General features: G+C 39.8%; 3 protein-coding genes across 7 annotated transcripts; 2 read left to right on the top strand and 1 right to left on the bottom strand.

Annotated features, from left to right (window-relative positions):
• Positions 1-292: 292 nt before the first annotated feature.
• LOC113143985 (short coiled-coil protein B-like) lies at positions 293-5,605 on the bottom strand. Its single transcript, XM_026329610.2, has 4 exons — positions 5,146-5,605; positions 1,390-1,458; positions 1,222-1,305; positions 293-972 (listed from the first exon to the last, which is right to left on the bottom strand). Exons 2-4 carry the CDS (start codon positions 1,403-1,405, stop codon positions 830-832), a joined length of 243 nt encoding a protein of 80 aa, XP_026185395.1. The 5' UTR covers positions 1,406-1,458; positions 5,146-5,605; the 3' UTR covers positions 293-829.
• Positions 5,606-7,640: 2,035 nt separating this feature from the next.
• On the top strand, positions 7,641-14,626 carry setd7 (SET domain containing 7, histone lysine methyltransferase). Of its 3 annotated transcripts, XM_026331079.2 has the most exons (8): positions 7,641-7,754; positions 9,147-9,276; positions 10,675-10,876; positions 11,267-11,456; positions 11,974-12,055; positions 12,168-12,285; positions 12,476-12,633; positions 13,250-14,626. In XM_026331079.2, exons 1-8 carry the CDS (start codon positions 7,715-7,717, stop codon positions 13,440-13,442), a joined length of 1,113 nt encoding a protein of 370 aa, XP_026186864.1. In that variant the 5' UTR covers positions 7,641-7,714; the 3' UTR covers positions 13,443-14,626. The 3 variants fall into 3 exon arrangements, with proteins under 3 accessions (XP_026186864.1, XP_026186865.1, XP_026186866.1); XM_026331080.2 differs by lacking the exon at positions 13,250-14,626 and having other exon boundaries at positions 12,168-12,306; positions 12,476-12,616; XM_026331081.2 differs by lacking the exons at positions 11,974-12,055; positions 12,168-12,285; positions 12,476-12,633; positions 13,250-14,626 and having other exon boundaries at positions 10,675-10,960; positions 11,267-11,404.
• A 508-nt stretch (positions 14,627-15,134) lies between these two features.
• LOC113144658 (uncharacterized) lies at positions 15,135-18,331 on the top strand. Of its 3 annotated transcripts, none has more exons than XM_026330866.1 (6): positions 15,135-15,458; positions 15,890-15,949; positions 16,931-17,062; positions 17,475-17,621; positions 17,752-17,809; positions 17,920-18,331. In XM_026330866.1, the coding sequence occupies exons 2-6, from the start codon at positions 15,893-15,895 to the stop codon at positions 18,027-18,029; spliced, it is 504 nt and encodes a 167-aa protein (XP_026186651.1). In that variant the 5' UTR covers positions 15,135-15,458; positions 15,890-15,892; the 3' UTR covers positions 18,030-18,331. The 3 variants fall into 3 exon arrangements, with proteins under 3 accessions (XP_026186651.1, XP_026186649.1, XP_026186648.1); XM_026330864.1 differs by having other exon boundaries at positions 15,135-15,609; positions 17,923-18,331; XM_026330863.1 differs by having other exon boundaries at positions 15,135-15,609.
• The last annotated feature ends 47 nt before the right edge of the window (positions 18,332-18,378 follow it).

The raw sequence follows: 18,378 nt of genomic DNA, 5'->3' as shown, positions 1-18,378 counted from the left end.
ATATTCCAAAAATCTGTCACACTTCATGATCAGTGTTATCTCATATCAGCATCACTAATATAACATCATGCTAACTTTTCATGCTAATATTACTTGTGCAAGGGGGGCTTCTGTGCTCTTTAACCCATGCTGCCCCTTGGTTTGGGACACAGGTTATTTCTCATGACCTACAGAGCTAACGTTGTGTGTTCAGGTTAGTATTATCACTCCTAATAACATTTTCTCTGTGGAATTCTATGCATTAGCTATCCAGAGTATCTTTGCCAAAAGCAGCATTATTCTGAAATGATAAAGATTTTTCAAAACTACCACCTGTTATTTCCTATATTATTCTAAACAGCTGGATGTTTGTAGCACGTGGACCTCCACATGTATAGCATGTTTTGGGTGCTGCTGTCAGTAGTTAGGTTCCTGGGGTTTTAATGAAGTTAGATGTGGGTGTAGGGGTGTGGCAGTTTCAGCTGACTAAAGATTAAAACATGCTTCTGAAAAGAGGAAAGTGTTTTAGTGTTATCTTATCCCACAGTGCATTCAGCTTTTACATTTCAAACACCTGTGGTGCATATCTGCTGATCTGTAAAGAGGTTTCAGTTGGAGCGTTCTTTTTTTCTTTGCTGTACATCCTAATTTAATCAGTGCAATACTGCTGCCCTGTACACACTTAAGGACATGAAAAACATATCTACAGACTGAGAAACACGTTTTAGGATTAGGCATAGGGGTTCATGATGTTGATTATCAAGTCCAGTCCAGTCATCTAGGTCGAACTGGAATCAGGTTCTGGGACCGTCTGCAGAGGGTTCTGGGTCAACAATCTCTGACGTTCCGCTTACTTTCGTTTGCTCTTTGTGTCAGTGGTCTGGAAGACACTGGAGGCAGACATGAGGTTCTCGATGTACTGACCCAGAACCTGGTTCTCTGACTTCAGCTTCAGGTTCTCCTCTTTAACACCGTCCACTCGGGCAGAAAGGTCTGAGCATAGAAAAATACATTATTAGACATTATTGCAGGCATTTAGCAGCAAAATGGTATTTGGTGTGATCATGTGCACTAAAAACTAACAAAATAATAATAAAAAAAAAAGCAGACCACATAAAACCAGCTGTCCTGGACGTCTTAATTGCTTCTTTGACTTTCTGCAGTATTTGCCAGCTTTCCTCCAAGTTCAGTGCTTGTTTTTGGTTGCTGAACTGTTTGGCTGTGAGTGTGTGTCTATTGTACCCTCTAAAGTGTGCTGAAGCTCCAACACCTGATTGATGAGCATGGTCTTATCTTCCTGCTCAGCCTGGTTCACCTGCAGGTCACCTACAGTAAGTCAAGCAGGATAGTAAAATAACACACACTGGCTGACTGGGATGTAATGTTGTGTGCGTGTCTGTGTTGTCTCACCATCGTCTGAGCTCATGGTGAAGTACTCGTCTTCCCGTTTGGAATGCAGGGCTGCGACTCTGAGGACCCCTGGATGATTCAGTGATGTTAAATATACAATATGGTGTTATAAGTTAAAAACACACGTTAAAAGATGACGAGTAGCATGGTAATTACGTAAGTGCAAATGGCAGTACTTATAGCAAGCTGTTTAATCATAAAACAGATTTCACTTCAACATCCATAATTACATTTCAGATATCTAAAATTACATTTTGACAAGTCAAAACTGCAATGTGACCAGTTCCCAACTGAAATTTCAGATATTTGTGATGTATTTAGTATTTAAAGTATGGGACTGGTCATAAATACATCACAGATATCTGAAATTACAGCGGGACTGGTTATAAATACATCACAGATATCTGAAATTATGGGACTGGTCATAAATACATCACAAATATCTGAAATTATGGGATTGGTCATAAATACATCACAGATATTTGAAATTACAATCAGGACTGGTCATAAATTTCAGCGGGACTGGTCATAAATATATCACAAATATCTGAAAGTACAGTCAGGACTGGTCATAAATATATCACAGATATCTGAAATTATGGGACTGGTCATAAATACATCACAGATATCTGAAAGTACAGTCAGGACTGGTCATAAATTTCAGCAGGACTGGTCATAAATATATCACAAATATCTGAAAGTACAGTCAGGACTGGTCATAAATATATCACAGATATCTGAAATTATGGGACAGGTCATAAATACATCACAGATATCTGAAAGTACAGTCAGGACTGGTCATAAATACATCACCGATATCTGAAAGTACAGTCAGGACTGGTCATAAATACATCACAGATATCTGAAAGTACAGTCAGGATTGGTCATAAATACATCACAGATATCTGAAATTACAGCGGGACTGGTCATAAATACATCACAGATATCTGAAATTACAGCGGGACTGGTCATAAATACATCACAGATATCTGAAATTACAGCAGGACTGGTCATAAATACATCACAAATATCTGAAAGTACAGTCAGGACTGGTCATAAATATATCACAGATATCTGAAAGTACAGTCAGAACTGGTCATAAATACATCACAGATATCTGAAAGTACAGTCAGGACTGGTCATAAATATATCACAGATATCTGAAAGTACAGTCAGGACTGGTCATAAATACATCACAGATATCTGAAAGTACAGTCAGGACTGGTCATAAATATATCACAGATATCTGAAAGTACAGTCAGGACTGGTCATAAATACATCACAGATATCTGAAAGTACTGTCAGGACTGGTCATAAATATAACACAGATATCTGAAAGTACAGTCAGGACTGGTCATAAATACATCACAGATATCTGAAAGTACAGTCAGGACTGGTCATAAATACATCACTGATATCTGAAATTACAGCGGGACTGGTCATAAATACATCACTGATATCTGAAAATTTTGGGACTGGTCATAAATATATCACAGATATCTGAAATTATGGGATTGGTCATAAATACATCACAGATATCTGAAAGTACAGTCAGGACTGGTCATAAATACATCACAGATATCTGAAAGTACAGTCAGGACTGGTCATAAATACATCACAGATATCTGAAATTACAGCGGGACTGGTCATAAATACATCACAGATATCTGAAATTACAGCGGGACTGGTCATAAATACATCACAGATATCTTAAATTATGGGACTGGTCATAAATATATCACAGATATCTGAAAGTACAGTCAGAACTGGTCATAAATACATCACAGATATCTGAAAGTACAGTCAGGACTGGTCATAAATACATCACAGATATCTGAAAGTACAGTCAGGACTGGTCATAAATATATCACAGATATCTGAAAGTACAGTCAGGACTGGTCATAAATACATCACAGATATCTGAAAGTACTGTCAGGACTGGTCATAAATATATCACAGATATCTGAAAGTACAGTCAGGACTGGTCATAAATACATCACAGATATCTGAAAGTACAGTCAGGACTGGTCATAAATACATCACAGATATCTGACATTGCAGCGGGACTGGTCATAAATACATCACAGATATCTGAAAATTTTGGGACTGGTCATAAATATATCACAGATATCTGAAATTATGGGATTGGTCATAAATACATCACAGATATCTGAAAGTACAGTCAGGACTGGTCATAAATACATCACAGATATCTGAAAGTACAGTCAGGACTGGTCATAAATACATCACAGATATCTGAAAGTACAGTCAGGACTGGTCATAAATACATCACAGATATCTGAAAGTACAGTCAGGACTGGTCATAAATACATCACAGATATCTGAAAGTACAGCGGGACTGGTCATAAATACATCACAGATATCTGAAATTACAGTCAGGACTGGTCATAAATACATCACAAATATCTAAAATTATGGGATTGGTCATAAATACATCACAGATATCTGAAAGTACAGTCAGGACTGGTCATAAATATATCACAGATATCCGAAATTATGGGACTGGTCATAAATACATCACAGATATCTGAAAGTACAGTCAGGACTGGTCATAAATACATCACAGATATCTGAAAGTACAGTTAGGACTGGTCATAAATACATCACAGATATCTGAAAGTACAGTCAGGACTGGTCGTAAATATATCACAAATATCTGAAATTATGGGATTGGTCATAAATACATCACAGATATCTGAAATTAAAGCGGGACTGGTCATAAATACATCACAGATATCTGAAATTATGGGATTGGTCATAAATACATCACAGATATCTGAAATTATGGGATTGGTCATAAATACATCACAGATATCTGAAAGTACAGTCAGGACTGGTCATAAATACATCACAGACATCTGAAATTATGGGATTGGTCATAAATGCATCACAGATATCTGAAAGTACAGTCAGGACTGGTCATAAATTTCAGCGGGACTGGTCATAAATATATCACAAATATCTGAAATTATGGGACTGGTCATAAATACATCACAGATATCTGAAATTATGGGATTGGTCATAAATACATCACAGATATCTGAAAGTACAGCGGGACTGGTCATAAATACATCACAGATATCTGAAATTATGGGACTGGTCATAAATATATCACAGATATCTGAAATTATGGGACTGGTCATAAATATATCACAGATATCTGAAATTATGGGACTGGTCATAAATATATCACAGATATCTGAAATTATGGGACTGTCATAAATACATCACAGATATCTGAAATTATGGGACTGGTCATAAATATATCACAGATATCTGAAAGTATAGTCAGGACTGGTCATAAATTTCAGCGGGACTGGTCATAAATACATCACAAATATCTGAAATTATGGGACTGGTCATAAATACATCACAGATATCTGAAATGTGAATCCTGTCCACCTATTTGATGTTAAAATGACCATGAATTCAGCAAATGCACCGTGGCTAAGTGACGTCACCCAGCCCACGTCACATCAATTATTACGGTATGAATAGAGAATCAAAGAAACATATTGACTGTTAACCTTGAGCGAAGCTAACACAGAGCAATCCAATAGCACACACAGAAGCAGCGTCTCTTTTACTTGCTCGGGTCTTGTTAACCGGTGCTAAACACATAAAGAAGGCCAGCCAGCTACAAATGAAGCACCCAGCGGCCTGGTGCTAATCAGCGGACTGTCAGCGTGCTAACACAGGCCAGAATAACCGGTACCTACAGGCCGGGATAAATACCTGAGGACGTGAAAAACACTGCGCTGCAATGCAGAGAGTTGACAGCAAGTGGAAAAGTGCTTCTACAGGGTCACACAGCCTTTGTTTGTTCACCCGCTCTAAGTGATGTTGGTGGGACACCGAGAATCCACAGCCTCCAGCTCCAGCTCCAGCTCATCCAGCTCCTCCTCCTCCTCCTCCTCTTCCTCTTCCTGTGAAAGGAGCATCACTTCTAAAAAAATAAAACCAAAATCTTATGTTAATATTGCACAAATATTAAAGCTCTTTCATCGAACACAGCATGGATATATTTGTCACTGATTTATTGAGAGGCTTTGCCAGCTTAACTGTCAGCACACATACACGACCATGTTCAAAATGAAATCAACACATCCTGGTTTTGGTTGTAAACCAAGAGTAACAGTCAATGTTTAAGTAGTGTTATATACTCCCAACTTGCAAGAAGCAGCAACAAAAAAGTCAACTGCCTCACTGACTCCTCCTCCTGACATGGTCTTGAAAAAAAGATTACCCAACATTTCATCCATATTTCGAAATGGAGGAAAAAGGAAACCCTGTTTTCAAGAAGGGCCTTGTGCTTTGATGGATAAAAAATGCATAGTGCTGCTTATGAAGATTTGGGAAAATTTCACAACCAGCAGTGATTTACTGGCATACTGTATCCAATGTGAATGTGTTTTACCTTATTTGAATGAATTACAGATTCATAGAATAAAAAACAAACAAACAAACAAAAAGAAATACATAAAAAGACAAGGCATGTTATAAAGAATATAAATGAATATATAAATAAGCACAGCATTTAATGCTGACCACCAGCAATATAGGTGCATCACTGTAACCCTCTGCTTCAGATTATGCATCAGTAAGCAAATCCTAAGCAGCAGGGTGGATTAGTGGTTAGCATTGTCTTATAGTCTTATAGTAACCTTCTCTGTGTTGTGCTGTAATTTATTATCTTTTTCTGTTCCGTCACAGTATCAGTACAGTATTATCAGGACTGTGAGTCCTGTTTAGAGCCTCTCCAGATAAGATGAGTGTGGGCAGAAATTCATAACTCATAAGGACTTGCAGTCCTTAGTGGTTAGCACTGTTGCCTCACATCAAGAAGGTTCCTGGTTTGAAACCCATCAGGGGCCTTTCTGTGTGGAGTTTGCATGTTCTCCCTGTGCTTGTGTGGGTTTTCTCCAGGTACTCTGGTTTCCTTCCACAGTCCAAAAACATGAATGTCAGGTTGATTGGTGACTCTAAATTGCCCATAGCAGTGAGTGTGAGTGTGTGAGGTTGTTTGTCTCTACGTGGCCCTGTGATGGACTGGTGACCTGTCCAGGGTGTACCCCTGCCTTTCACCCAAAGAGTGCTGGGATAGGCTCCAGCAGATCCCTGTGACCCTAAATAGGAATGAGCAGGTATAGATGATGGAACGATGGATGAAAATCCCACCTATTAAACCTGTTTGCTGACACTTGTATCATTTAACAGAATTGCAGCTCTCGCCTTCTTCTTCTTCTTCTTCTTCTTCTTCTTCTTCTTCCTGCTTAATGGCGAGTGACATACCAACTTCAAGGTGCATTACTGCTACCTACTGGATTGTAGTGTCGATCACTGGATATTGCCACTATTATCTGTGCTAACATCCTCCTTATCAGTTCTATCGCCCATAAATACTTGACCAACACATGCAATTCCTTCTTTGTTCCTTTCCCTAACACATTCTTAAATGAGATTTCAATTTTTCCTTATTCTTAATGCTTTCCTTTGTTCCAAATACTTATTACATTCCAGTAGAATATGTGACACTCTTCCCAACATATTACAATTTCTACACAAACCTGAAGGGTGTTTATTAATCCTGTATAATGTAACAAAATCTCATTTCCAGCACAAATGTGAAGCTCATGGTGGTGCAAATGGAGCCTGATGATCACCATAGTCAATATCATGGATACAAATCAACATAATGACATATGATTTGAATTATATCAGCACTCCGATAACAAGTTTTGAAATGTTATCACTACTGTATACATTTATTTGCTTCCATGCAGTACTTTCATTTAATAGATTTGATGTGTTCTATGAATGCACAGTGTGGGAAAAAATGGAAACAAAGCAGTACCACTGACTGACAAATTGTGTCTAAAACTGATTGGTGTGGTGCAGTTGCATTTTTGTTGTTGGTTTTGTAAATGGTGTATATATAAAATTATTTGACATATTCCTAAATATAGTAGTTACACTGTATATACTCTACAGCCTAACAGATGTTTTTCTGACTGGGGTTAGAAAAATGGAGTACTAAAAAAAGACTAGTTCTGGAGTTGTATACTAGGTAAATTACCCATCATAAGTTACACTGTTTATGTCAATATTTGTTGATACAATGACCTGAACTAAAGCAAATACATCAAATGTGTGTCAGTTTGAGTGTGGGGGACTTCATTTTACAGAAAGAATACAGTTTCTAGAGCGGATAGAAAGGGTTGTGCCTAGTGGCATCTTGCCATGCTCAAATCACGCTCCGGCAGTGAGAGGTGTGCTGTGCTCGCCTAGCCGCCGGCCCTGCAGCATGGACAGCGATGAGGAAAATGTAGAAGAGCTTGTGGACGGTGAGAAACACCTTTCCTATATATCTTTGCCAGCGACCAAACCGGGCTTTAGGGCGACACTTCAGTGCTGTTTGGAGCTTCTGCTGTTAGTTCTCCGTAAATCTCCATGAGTCACACTGGGTAGGTCCGCTCGGTAACTGAAGGCGCCGCGGACTTTATTTCAGTAGGACATCCGCTCCCTGGGCGCGTAAAGACGGCACGGGTGGTATTTGTGGCCCGCTGTATGTACATGTATCCTCTAATGGTACATTAGATTTTTCACAGTGTGTTTTCACTGTTTTCATTAGAGCTTGCTTTCATTTTAGATTGGTCAGCACGTCGTCAAATTGCCACGACCCCCCTTTAAATATATAGAACACGTTGTTTGGAAACAGTTCTTCACTAACAAAAGTAGCCTGCTGTCGTTCCTGCCTGTCCTGCGACACACACAGTATCGACGTAACTGACCGTGGATACATTTCACATCTCACGCTACTGTTACTTTTACAGGAGGTTTTCCTTTTAATGGTTTTTTTAGATTAACAGACGTGGTTAATGAACAGGGTTCAAAGACGTCTTGTTTAAAAAATACTGAGAGTATCTTAAGAGGATCTGGACATGCTTTCAATCTTTTAAATCAACATCAGATTCACAGTTACGGGTATGGTATGGTGGTTAACACTGTCACCTTACAGTAAGAAGGGTTCGAATCCCATTCCACCCTGGGCTTTTCTGTGTGGAGTTTAAATGTTCTCTTCGTGTTAGTGTGGGTTTTCTCCTGGTACCTCTTCCACAGTCTGAACAGATGCATAACTGGTGACTCTGAATTGCCCCTACGTGTGAATGTGTGTGTTTGTCTCTGCGTCAGCCCTTTGATGGACTGGCAGGAGGTAAACCTTCGCACCCAATGTTGGCTCTAGCTCCCCCACCACCCTTGAAGGACCAGGTGATATCAAGGACTTCACTCAACACAGTGGAGTTGATTTGCTTTTTCACTTGTCAGTCCAGGGATCAAACCTGTGACCAATAGGTCTCAGGTTTGCTTCTCTAACTTTTAGGCCACGACTGCCCAAGCAAAGAGTCAATATTGGACTTACATTCATACTTGTACATTGTCTTTTGTATCCCATTTCTTGACCTAACTAGTGAAAAATTATTGTGCAGCGTATTGACAGTGGGCTAAGGGTTGCTAAAGGCAATCCCAAAATATTGCAGGTATTGCGGCTTTCATTAAAAAAGGCCTAATCTCATCAGACTGGGCATTTTCTTGTATAAGGTTACTGTTTACGTGTCATGAGCCTGAGGTATACTACAAGAGAAAAGAATTAGTCTGTTGACTCAGCTTTGAGGAGCCATTAATGCATTTATCTGGCTCAGTCACCAGACATGGCTCTGCTCTGTGTGCATGCTCAGGTCCTTTGGATGATGATGGTCAGCCCCATGGTTACTGCACAGTGACCTACTCATCCAGTGATCGCTTTGAAGGACACTTCACCCATGGAGAGAAGAATGGCAAGGGCAAGTTTTTCTTCTTTGATGGAAGGTATAGTGAAGATAAACTTATGATAAAATAAGATTATTGATAATGATTACTGTTAAGATTATGTTTATTAGTTATGCATTTTCAACAAGCTAAGGTAGACTACTTACATCTGCCATCATTAAACATGCAAGCATGTTATGCAAAACTATGAGTATAAGGTGCAGCAATAAGAAAAAGATCTGCGGTATCTGTCTGACATTATAGGTTTCATCAATAACATAACCAGACGTTTTTCAAAGCAGTGGCACAGTGGAGGGTTGGTTTCCTCCAGTGCACAGATCAAATAACAGATTAATGGGATGGGAAAAAGATAAAGCGCAAAGTGGATTTTCTGACTCTGAAAACAATATGAAGGCCAACCCGACTCAGTTGTTGCAGTGCTATAACTGTGCAATGTAATGGTCTGCTTGTTTTGTGCTAATATCCCACTTCGACCAACACAGTGACTAAAAGGGCCGTCTGGTAGGCACATGCCCCATTTCCATGCTTTCCATAGAAGAGCTTAGGGAAATTCCTGTCAGAAGTAGGGAAGTCAATGACATGTTCATTTTCTGAGGGAACTACAATTTTCTTGTCATAATCCACAAGATAAGAAACAAATGCTTTACTTGGTGAAGATATTGTCATTTGTAAGATCTCCAACCAGGGTTAAAGGGACTTGGATGGTATAATAAATATAGCTTTCCTGTACTACTATTATCCAAATTCTTGTAGCTCTTCACAGTTTCACATTAAATGAAACAATGTCACTGTGTATATTCAAGCATTTATTATTCACCCTCAGTAAGTTTATACGAGTTCTGTACGGACCGTTAATGTTTTTATATTATGTCAACTTTTTACCTTATGGGATGCTTTGCATTGAATCAAATAAATTCCAGGCCAGGTTATCTGCAGCAAGCTGTAAATTCAGTGCCCCTTAATTTGGACATTCATTGAAATTATTATTTGTTGCTTTCTTTTTTATACAACCTCTTGTCTGGTAAACTTCTCCCACTTTTAGACGAAGCATGCCTGACATGTGAGTCCATGTGATATTACCCAAGACTTAAGTAAAACAGTCATGGCCTCTTTAATGTTGCACTGCCATGTGTGTTTCAGGAAACTTTAAAACCCCCAGCACTGCATCGGTGGACAGCTTGCTGCTCTCATTTATATAATGGCAAAAATTCCCAGTTATTTTTTTTTTTCACTTTCTTTGGTTTGCTGGATGCGTGTGTCAACCATTTCATATGCTGTACTACATATCATATGTATTAATTGTCCTGCAAGCACATCCATCATAGAAATCCTCATGGTGCTTAGCAATATTGGCTACCCAACTGGACTTTACTGGAGGTCACTGAATTTAAACCTAATTTTCACTGCAGCTCCCTTCTTTCTTTGCCCTCCCCACAGCACACTGGAAGGCTTCTATGTAGATGATGCTTTGCAAGGCCAAGGGGTGTATACATATGAAGATGGCGGTCTCCTCCATGGGACATATGTGGATGGTGAGCTCAATGGGCCTGCTCAGGAGTTTGATGGAGAGGGCCGCCTGGTGTTCAAGGGCCAGTACAAAGACAATAACCGCTGTGGAGAGTGCTGGGTCTACTACCCTGTGAGTCACACTACTTGGAATTACATGTGTCAAAAACTCATTTGGCTAGGCCAACTCAGCAAGCAACTCAGAGGCCAACTTTAAGTAAGTTTTTTTTTAAAGGCCTTATTTAAATAAAGAAATAGCTCTGGAGTCCTGCACAGAAAATGCAACCCCAATTACCAAAAAGTTGGGATGCTGTGTAAAATCTACATAAAAACAGAATGCAATGATTTGAGATCTTTGGATAATTTATGAGATTTGCAGATCATTGCAGTCTGGTTTTATGTAAACTTTACACAGTGTCCCAACTTTTTTGGAACTGTGGCTGTAGAATAAGTATGGTGAATGAAAGATCTTTGTTGACTCTGTGTATTGTGCATGTTGGTCTGTACTGTGGCATGCCTATAGGATGGAGGCTGTGTGTTTGGGGCAGTGAATGAGGATGGGGAAATGACCGGTGAATCCATGGCGTACATCTACCCAGACGGACACACAGCTCTGTTTGGAAGCTTTGTGGATGGGGAGCTAATTGAGGCTCGCCTCGCCAACCTGACCTCCAACGAGAGCGGAAGGCAACGCTTCGAGATCACACCTGACAGTAAGAACAGATCCCCATAAAGTGCTTTTTCTTTAGGCAACATTTTACTTTGCATGTAAGGCTTAGAAATTATTGCATCTGTTTGTTTTTTGAGATGCAATTCTTGAAAGATCTTGACAACTCTTAGTAGTTCAAGGTGTTCTGCCACTCAAATCTAAAAAGGAGAGTTGCTCAATGTTTTTTGGAGGCTGCAGGCTTTTAACAAGGCACAGAACCAAAGACTGTACTGAGTTGATAAAAAATACATGCTTAGTTTTAATTATGAAAACTTTCATAAGATTTTCCCTAGCCATCCAAGAAAGCTCAAGCAACACTTGTGAAGGTAAAGCAAATATACTCATCCCTCAAAAACTGAAAATCTATTGAAAACTGTTCAGCCAATTGTTCTATGTAAGCACAAAATGACCTTCTTTTCAGGGGAATTGACATGACAATTGTTCTCTGTAGCTCTAGTTTACATTGTGTTTAATGTCTCAGATTTTGTTAAAATAACTGGACATGACAAACTGTTTTTAAGGTCCTATGTACTCATACGACAAGTCCACCTCCACCTGTATTGCTACCCATGCACTTCTTCCTGACCCATATGAGAGCCAAAGGTGGGTCATCTTTACATACCCCTTATCCTGATAGTTAGCATGGACATTAACATTTTACTGGAGCCACTGCAGGGCTGTTTTTCATACCATCACCATATTGTTTCTGTGTCAGAGTGTTTGTGGCAGACTCGACGATTAAGGGAGCAGGCCAGGGCCTATTTGCCAAGGTGGATACTGAAACTGACTCTGTGATGGCTTTTTACAATGGAGTACGCATCACCCACTCTGAGGTATGACATACAGAGTACAAGGTAAGAAAGATTTAGCATTTGTAAAATAGATAGCCTAAAAAGTTCAGATTTGTAGCTTAAAAGATTAACCATTGAAATATCTTTTATTAAACATCTTTTATTATTTTTTAATATTATTGTTTTATGCAAATGAAATTGTTTGTTTTTAATTACCACATGGATTTCTAAGGTGGACAGCAGAGACTGGGCACTGAACGGAAACACAATCTCACTGGACGAGGACACTGTGATTGATGTCCCTCAGCCGTTTGACCAGACAGAGAGATACTGTGCCTCTCTGGGTCACAAGGCAAACCACTCCTTCACCCCCAACTGCAAATATGACCCGTGAGTATAAAGTGATGAAGAGATGAAGAGAGTGATATATTTTCAAAGTAAGATTCCGAATTCTGAAATCGAAAGTTCATGACAAGATTTCTACATGGTTAATGTAATAGCTGTTCCAGCTTTTGTTGACAGTACATCTTCCTCAGCACAAGAGTAGATGTTCAAAATGGACTTTTTCACCTCACCGAACTAAAACTTCCTAAAATATTTAAAATTTACATTTACATTGAACTAAAATTAAGTAACAGCTGAAAGACATGCAGACATTCAAAGTTTTTGTGTGTAACTGTGAACTTCACTAATCAATATGAATATAATACAATAGAAAAGCCTCATGTTTAGATCCTTAAAGCCTGTAAAATTGTCAGTATTGAAAGGTGATGCTCTTCAATACTGAGTGCTGCTCTGAATCAGCAGCATTGTGCAGAAAGATATCATCTGAAAAAAATATATATATATAAAATATACAGTGGGATTGATACATACATGATCATATTATTAAATTCCTCCCCAAGGTCCTGGAGTGGCTGACTGGAGTGTGATTTCATGAATCCAGTTTGATCTACATTGTGGTTTTGTTTTTTGCCTGGATACAATTTTTTTTTTTTCTGTGCAGCTTTGTCCATCCTCGTTTTGGACCAATCAAGTGTATCCGAACGCTGAGGGCTGTGCAGAAAGATGAGGAGCTAACGGTTGCTTATGGCTATGATCATGAGGTGACAGGGAAGGATGGGCCAGAGGCTCCTGAATGGTACAAGCAGGAACTGGAGTTGTTCCGACATAGACAGGCGCCTCCCGTTGGCCAGTGAGAATGCAAATGAATACCTCTAGACAATGAAACACCCCTCTACTTCTGCTGCCAGCTTGCAAGACTCCTGGAGCATTATGACACTATTGCATCCCCTGCAGCTGCAACCCACACCACAGATGTTTAGAAATGACTGTGCACTATATGGTATTCAAGTGGAATACTGACTGAGCAATTCAGTAGGATTGGAGTTTTGGAGATCCAGAGTCAAAGCAACACAAGATCTATGCAAGAAACCAAGTGTTATTGAAGGAGACAGTAGTAGTAGCTGGAGGTGCTGCTCTTTCAGATTTGACCACTGTCCTCTTCATCACCTGTTAATCTTTTGGGAATGACTGACATGCTCATGGTTGGGCATGACAACAAATTACTACCATTTGTTTCTCATTTCACTATCCATATCTTCACTTAACTATATGTCGGTTTTATGCAGCAGTTACAGTTTTACGTCACTATTTGTACCACACGATATTTATCTAATCTGTTTTAACTTAGTACTGTGCAAAAGTTTTAGGCACCTAGGATGTGTTTATACTTCTCCATCACACACTACTATCAGGGAGGTAGTTTTAGTCCTACATTCATTCTGCAGCGAACACCCAAAACACCCAGCCAGAGGCGAAAAGACTTTTCTCTATATACAAGAATAACAAGGAGTCTCGCAACACAGCCTCAATCATGGAGTCACTGTGGGATTACATGAAGTGACAGAAAACACAAAGACAGCCTAAATCCTCAAAAATGGGGGGAGGCTCTCCAAAAGGCTGGAGCAGCCTCCCCGCCAAGTACCTTTAATAGGAGAACTGGTGCTGTTTTGAGGACACAGGGAGGTCACATGGAATCCACTGACAAAAACTATTGATGGCATTATTTCCAAAGTTCCTTCACTTTGCTGTTAGTGCCTAAAGTGTTTGCACAGTACTGTACATTTAAAAAAATTTAATATTATAGGGCTATTCAGTACAGATACCTTACACTATATATATCACAGTGACTCACTTATTTATAATATCTGAAACGGGCAAAGTACTGTATTTCCTGAGCTTTGTAGGAGGGATTTCTAACTTAAGGACTCTGGAGGAAAATGATGGATGGTCTCACAGTACAGGAAGATGTGTGAGCCTCATTTGTAACCCAATTATTTGTGTTCAGACACCAAAAAATAAAGTCTAAGATGAAGGCAAATGGCACACGTGCTTGATTTATTAACCATTTCGTTTAATTAGCTTTCAGTAGTAGCGATGGAAAAACTCCTAACACGCTAGGATTTCCATAATAAATACAGTGTTTTATGTTGCCATCAGAATAAAAAAATCACAACAATCAGACTTAAAAACAGTAAAATTTAGGTGGGTTCCTGGGCAAATGTACCTGTAGGATAGCATACACGTTTGAAGGTCTATTGATGTCTGAGGAAGGACATTTATAGCTTCTCTTTGGCTGCTATTCAGTACCGATTTTAAAATAATATGTAACATTTAGGCTCGTTGGTGTAGAAATGTATATTTACAGGTGAGTTTTCAGAATGGACATCTTTCAGGGCAGTTGCAGCGACATTTCTTTATTATTGTGATAATTGATATTATTTCTATCACAGTAAACTCACAGGCCCATCCACATAATAAAAGTAGCGGAAATGTAACGCGGGAGCAGGGGCGGTGCTTGCAGCCTGACAATCCTAAGTCTGGGCAACAATGTCCGCGTGATTTTCCACCTGTTGCTGGTCAGCAGGTTAATGGATAAACCTGAAACCTGCCCAGACAATAACGAAACCGACCCGCAGCCCGGAGCACAGGCCACCGCACGGCAGACTCCGAGAGGGCTTTCTCGACGGAAAACGACTGTGTTTTTGATTTTCGGAGTGATATATCTCAGTTGCCACCATCAAAATATGTTTTTGACGCCGCCCGCCTCCACAAAACGACAACGAGCTTCAGACTAACCTGCAAATTAAAGCGCAGGTCACCACTGACCGCCGCAGTGCGCATGGGTGAGAGCTGGAGATGGACCGATACAGGTATTTTATTCTTAACCAGAGAGGCGTGCTCGTCCTTGGTATCCTCCAGGTGGCTTGCGCGGGTCTTTGTGTGGTTTGCGGGTTTATGGACGCAGTTTTCCGTAAGGACACCCCTCTGAGCACCACCAGGACACCTCTTTGGGGAGGACTGGTGAGACCCTGTCAGAAATTCTTCTTAAACTGGTGTAAACTATTCAACCATGCGGTTTCATAGTCTTGCACTCAAACCACAGGCTGTGTTGTGTTGTGGTTATTATATGGTGAGACATTGAATTTAAGGTGAATAAATAGCTTATCCAATCCATTCAAATATCCCTTTTCAGAAAAACATCCATCAAATTTCCAAAACACTGATGGAGAGATATTTAAAAGCTAGAGTCTGGGCCATCGGTGTTTGTCTTTTCACGCTGGACATGTTCATTTCCTCTTAGATCATGGCCTCTCCAGGTGTTTTGGCGCTGTGTGCCTCCCACAGGAAAAACTCAGTGCTGGTGAGTTTCTCAAGACGAGGGATGTTTTTACTATTGGCCTCTTTTTCGAAAATGATCCAGAAATGTGTGAAGTGAGGCTCGAAGTGAGACTGCATAGCACTAATTAGCACTGGTGGAAGTAACTGAGTACATGTACTCAAGTCCTGTACTTAGTTACAGCTTTGTGCTATCTGTATTTATTTGAGTATATCAATTTTCTGCTACTTCATTCTTTTACTCCACCACATTTATTTTATTACTTTGGTTACTTATTCATTGCTGGAATCAGAGGAATAAAACAAGTAGGAAATTCACCAGCTATCCAGCAGTAAAGTAACTAATTATGAGCAAATATATTAGCTGCAATATTTAAGTGATGAACACAATAATACATCAGTAAATATGACTGTAAATATGTTATGTGGCTGCTCATACTGCCATCAGGCTCTACAACACCTTAGCCAATGGCAGGTGACAACTGACTACTCTCAACACTGACTCACTAACTACAAGACTACATGACTAAAATTTATCTTGTCTTAATACTTTTGTACTTTTACTCTTTGAATGCAGACTTTTACTTGCACCAAAATATTGTTATTGTTGTTATTTAGTAAAGGATCTCAGTAGGCTGCTACTTCCACCACTGACTATTAACACTATTTATGTACCATAACCCATAGCAGCATTTTGATCTGCTACCTGTAATGTTGTTATGGCAACTTGGCCATCAGTTCACAAACCCCTGAGTTATGATCTACAATATCAGCGGTGCTGTGCGCACAGACACACAGGGGCAGGGCTGTTGTGTCCAAATCTGAGATGCCTACACCACTCCCTGACTAACTAGTCAGGTACTTGGGAACAGTTTATTTGCTCTTCAGTAAAATTTGAACTCATTCTTTATATGGAGTTGAATAGAAAATGACAGTAATGTGTCAGTCCAGTTGTGTGAAACACACTTTCCTTTCCTTGACTAAACCTATGCTCGTATCCCTGCAGGTGAGTGTGATGGTGTCAGCAGCAGGGCTTTCCTGTGTGGCTGTGCTGTTTATATCAGCTTATTCCTGTCTGACCCTCACCTATGGGGAGGAGGATAAAGAGGTCTTCCACCACCATGACAGTCCTCAAGTGGTAACCACCATACACACGTTAGATGCTTTATGACAATAGATTTTCTTTAGCTGATATCTGGTGTTTTATTTATTAAAGTGTAGATGTTCTTCTTTTAGAAGTAGCTTCCTTCCACCCTATATAATGGTATAATGGTGTGTCTGACCTCCTTACTGATGAGCCCACTAAAGAAACAGTAGATCACCTTAACAGCAATGTTTTTGTTTTGTTTTTTTAACATAGGTGCACAAATTTCTTGTCATTTCATGAATTTAACTGCTATGCAAGCTTGAACAAAAGGCTGTCAGTGTGGAACAAGTAATCTCTAGAAAATGCAATGGAACAACCTTGCAGCTGACTAGTATAGGTTTAATAAAGAAGTTTTATTTCTAACACTCAACTGATACAAAATGTTTTTTGTGTCTCTGCTCAGGCATTTGTGCTTCATCGGATGGTTAAGGGGGCAAATGCCACCATATTGCTGAGCTGCACCATTAGCCTGGTTCTGTCTGTTCTTATCGCCTTCGTAGGCTGTCGCAGTCTGCCCTCCTGTGGCTGCTATGATGCCAGAACTGGACTGGTAGGAAAGAACAGTCAAAAAAATGGAATAAAAATGTTTTAAAAACTCAAATTTTACCCATTGATGTACTGTCCCATGATTAACATGAGCCTTCTGTCTCATGTATAATGTGTGTGCCTGTATGTTGTAGGAGACCCTGGTCCCTCAGTCTGACACAGGGGACACAGAGATGGTGTGTACCTGGCAAGGTAATTGGACCTAAAACTCATCTTAGCTGCAGCTGCTGGTGATACTCCTGTGATTTTTGAGGCTTTTCTCTGGGCAGGCAGTCTGTGATGTAGCTCTCCTCTGTATCCAGCAGGAGGGGATGACAGGCTGTTTAACTCTCCAGCTCAGCCCACTGACCAAGGCATCACTGAGGATGAGGAGGGACCCTCCAGATTGCCTCCTTACAGCAGATTGACCTGACACGCAGCCACATCTGAGAGCATGATGCTTAACGTTCCTATTTTCTCCCAAAGAGGTGCTCGAGCAAATGTGTGCCTACACGTTTCTTCTTTATGTGGATGGACTGAGGGGAGGAATCTCAGCTGGAAAACAGGAACTTTATACAGGGACATGAGCTATTTGTGCTTCTGATTAGAATGTGCTTTTTGGACCAAAGATTTGGACTTGGATAAACCTTGTCAAAGTTGTGCATGTGACATACCATGACTAAAATTTTGTTTGAGTTCATCAATCATAAAACATTTTATCTGTATTTAACGAATAAAATTTGACTTTGTGTAAGAAATGAGTGACTACTCTCACTACTTTG

This window comes from Mastacembelus armatus, chromosome 10 (genome assembly GCF_900324485.2).
Source record: "Mastacembelus armatus chromosome 10, fMasArm1.2, whole genome shotgun sequence".
Classification (NCBI taxonomy): domain Eukaryota; kingdom Metazoa; phylum Chordata; class Actinopteri; order Synbranchiformes; family Mastacembelidae; genus Mastacembelus; species Mastacembelus armatus.
This window is presented reverse-complemented; position numbering and strand designations above follow the sequence as displayed.

Bases quoted from the DNA above. Each gene is read 5' to 3' on its own strand.
- LOC113144658 (XM_026330863.1), top strand. From the start codon at position 15,445: ATGGACCGATACAGGTATTTTATTCTTAACCAGAGAGGCGTGCTCGTC. The intron at 15,950-16,930 runs GTGAGTTTCTCA...GTATCCCTGCAG, and splicing joins ACAGGAAAAACTCAGTGCTG to GTGAGTGTGATGGTGTCAGC. The intron at 17,622-17,751 runs GTAGGAAAGAAC...TGTATGTTGTAG, and splicing joins ATGATGCCAGAACTGGACTG to GAGACCCTGGTCCCTCAGTC.
- LOC113143985 (XM_026329610.2), bottom strand. The intron at 973-1,221 runs GTACAATAGACA...TTCTATGCTCAG, and splicing joins GCTTCAGCACACTTTAGAGG to ACCTTTCTGCCCGAGTGGAC.
- setd7 (XM_026331079.2), top strand. From the start codon at position 7,715: ATGGACAGCGATGAGGAAAATGTAGAAGAGCTTGTGGACG. The intron at 10,877-11,266 runs GTGAGTCACACT...GCATGCCTATAG, and splicing joins AGTGCTGGGTCTACTACCCT to GATGGAGGCTGTGTGTTTGG. The intron at 11,457-11,973 runs GTAAGAACAGAT...ACTGTTTTTAAG, and splicing joins CTTCGAGATCACACCTGACA to GTCCTATGTACTCATACGAC.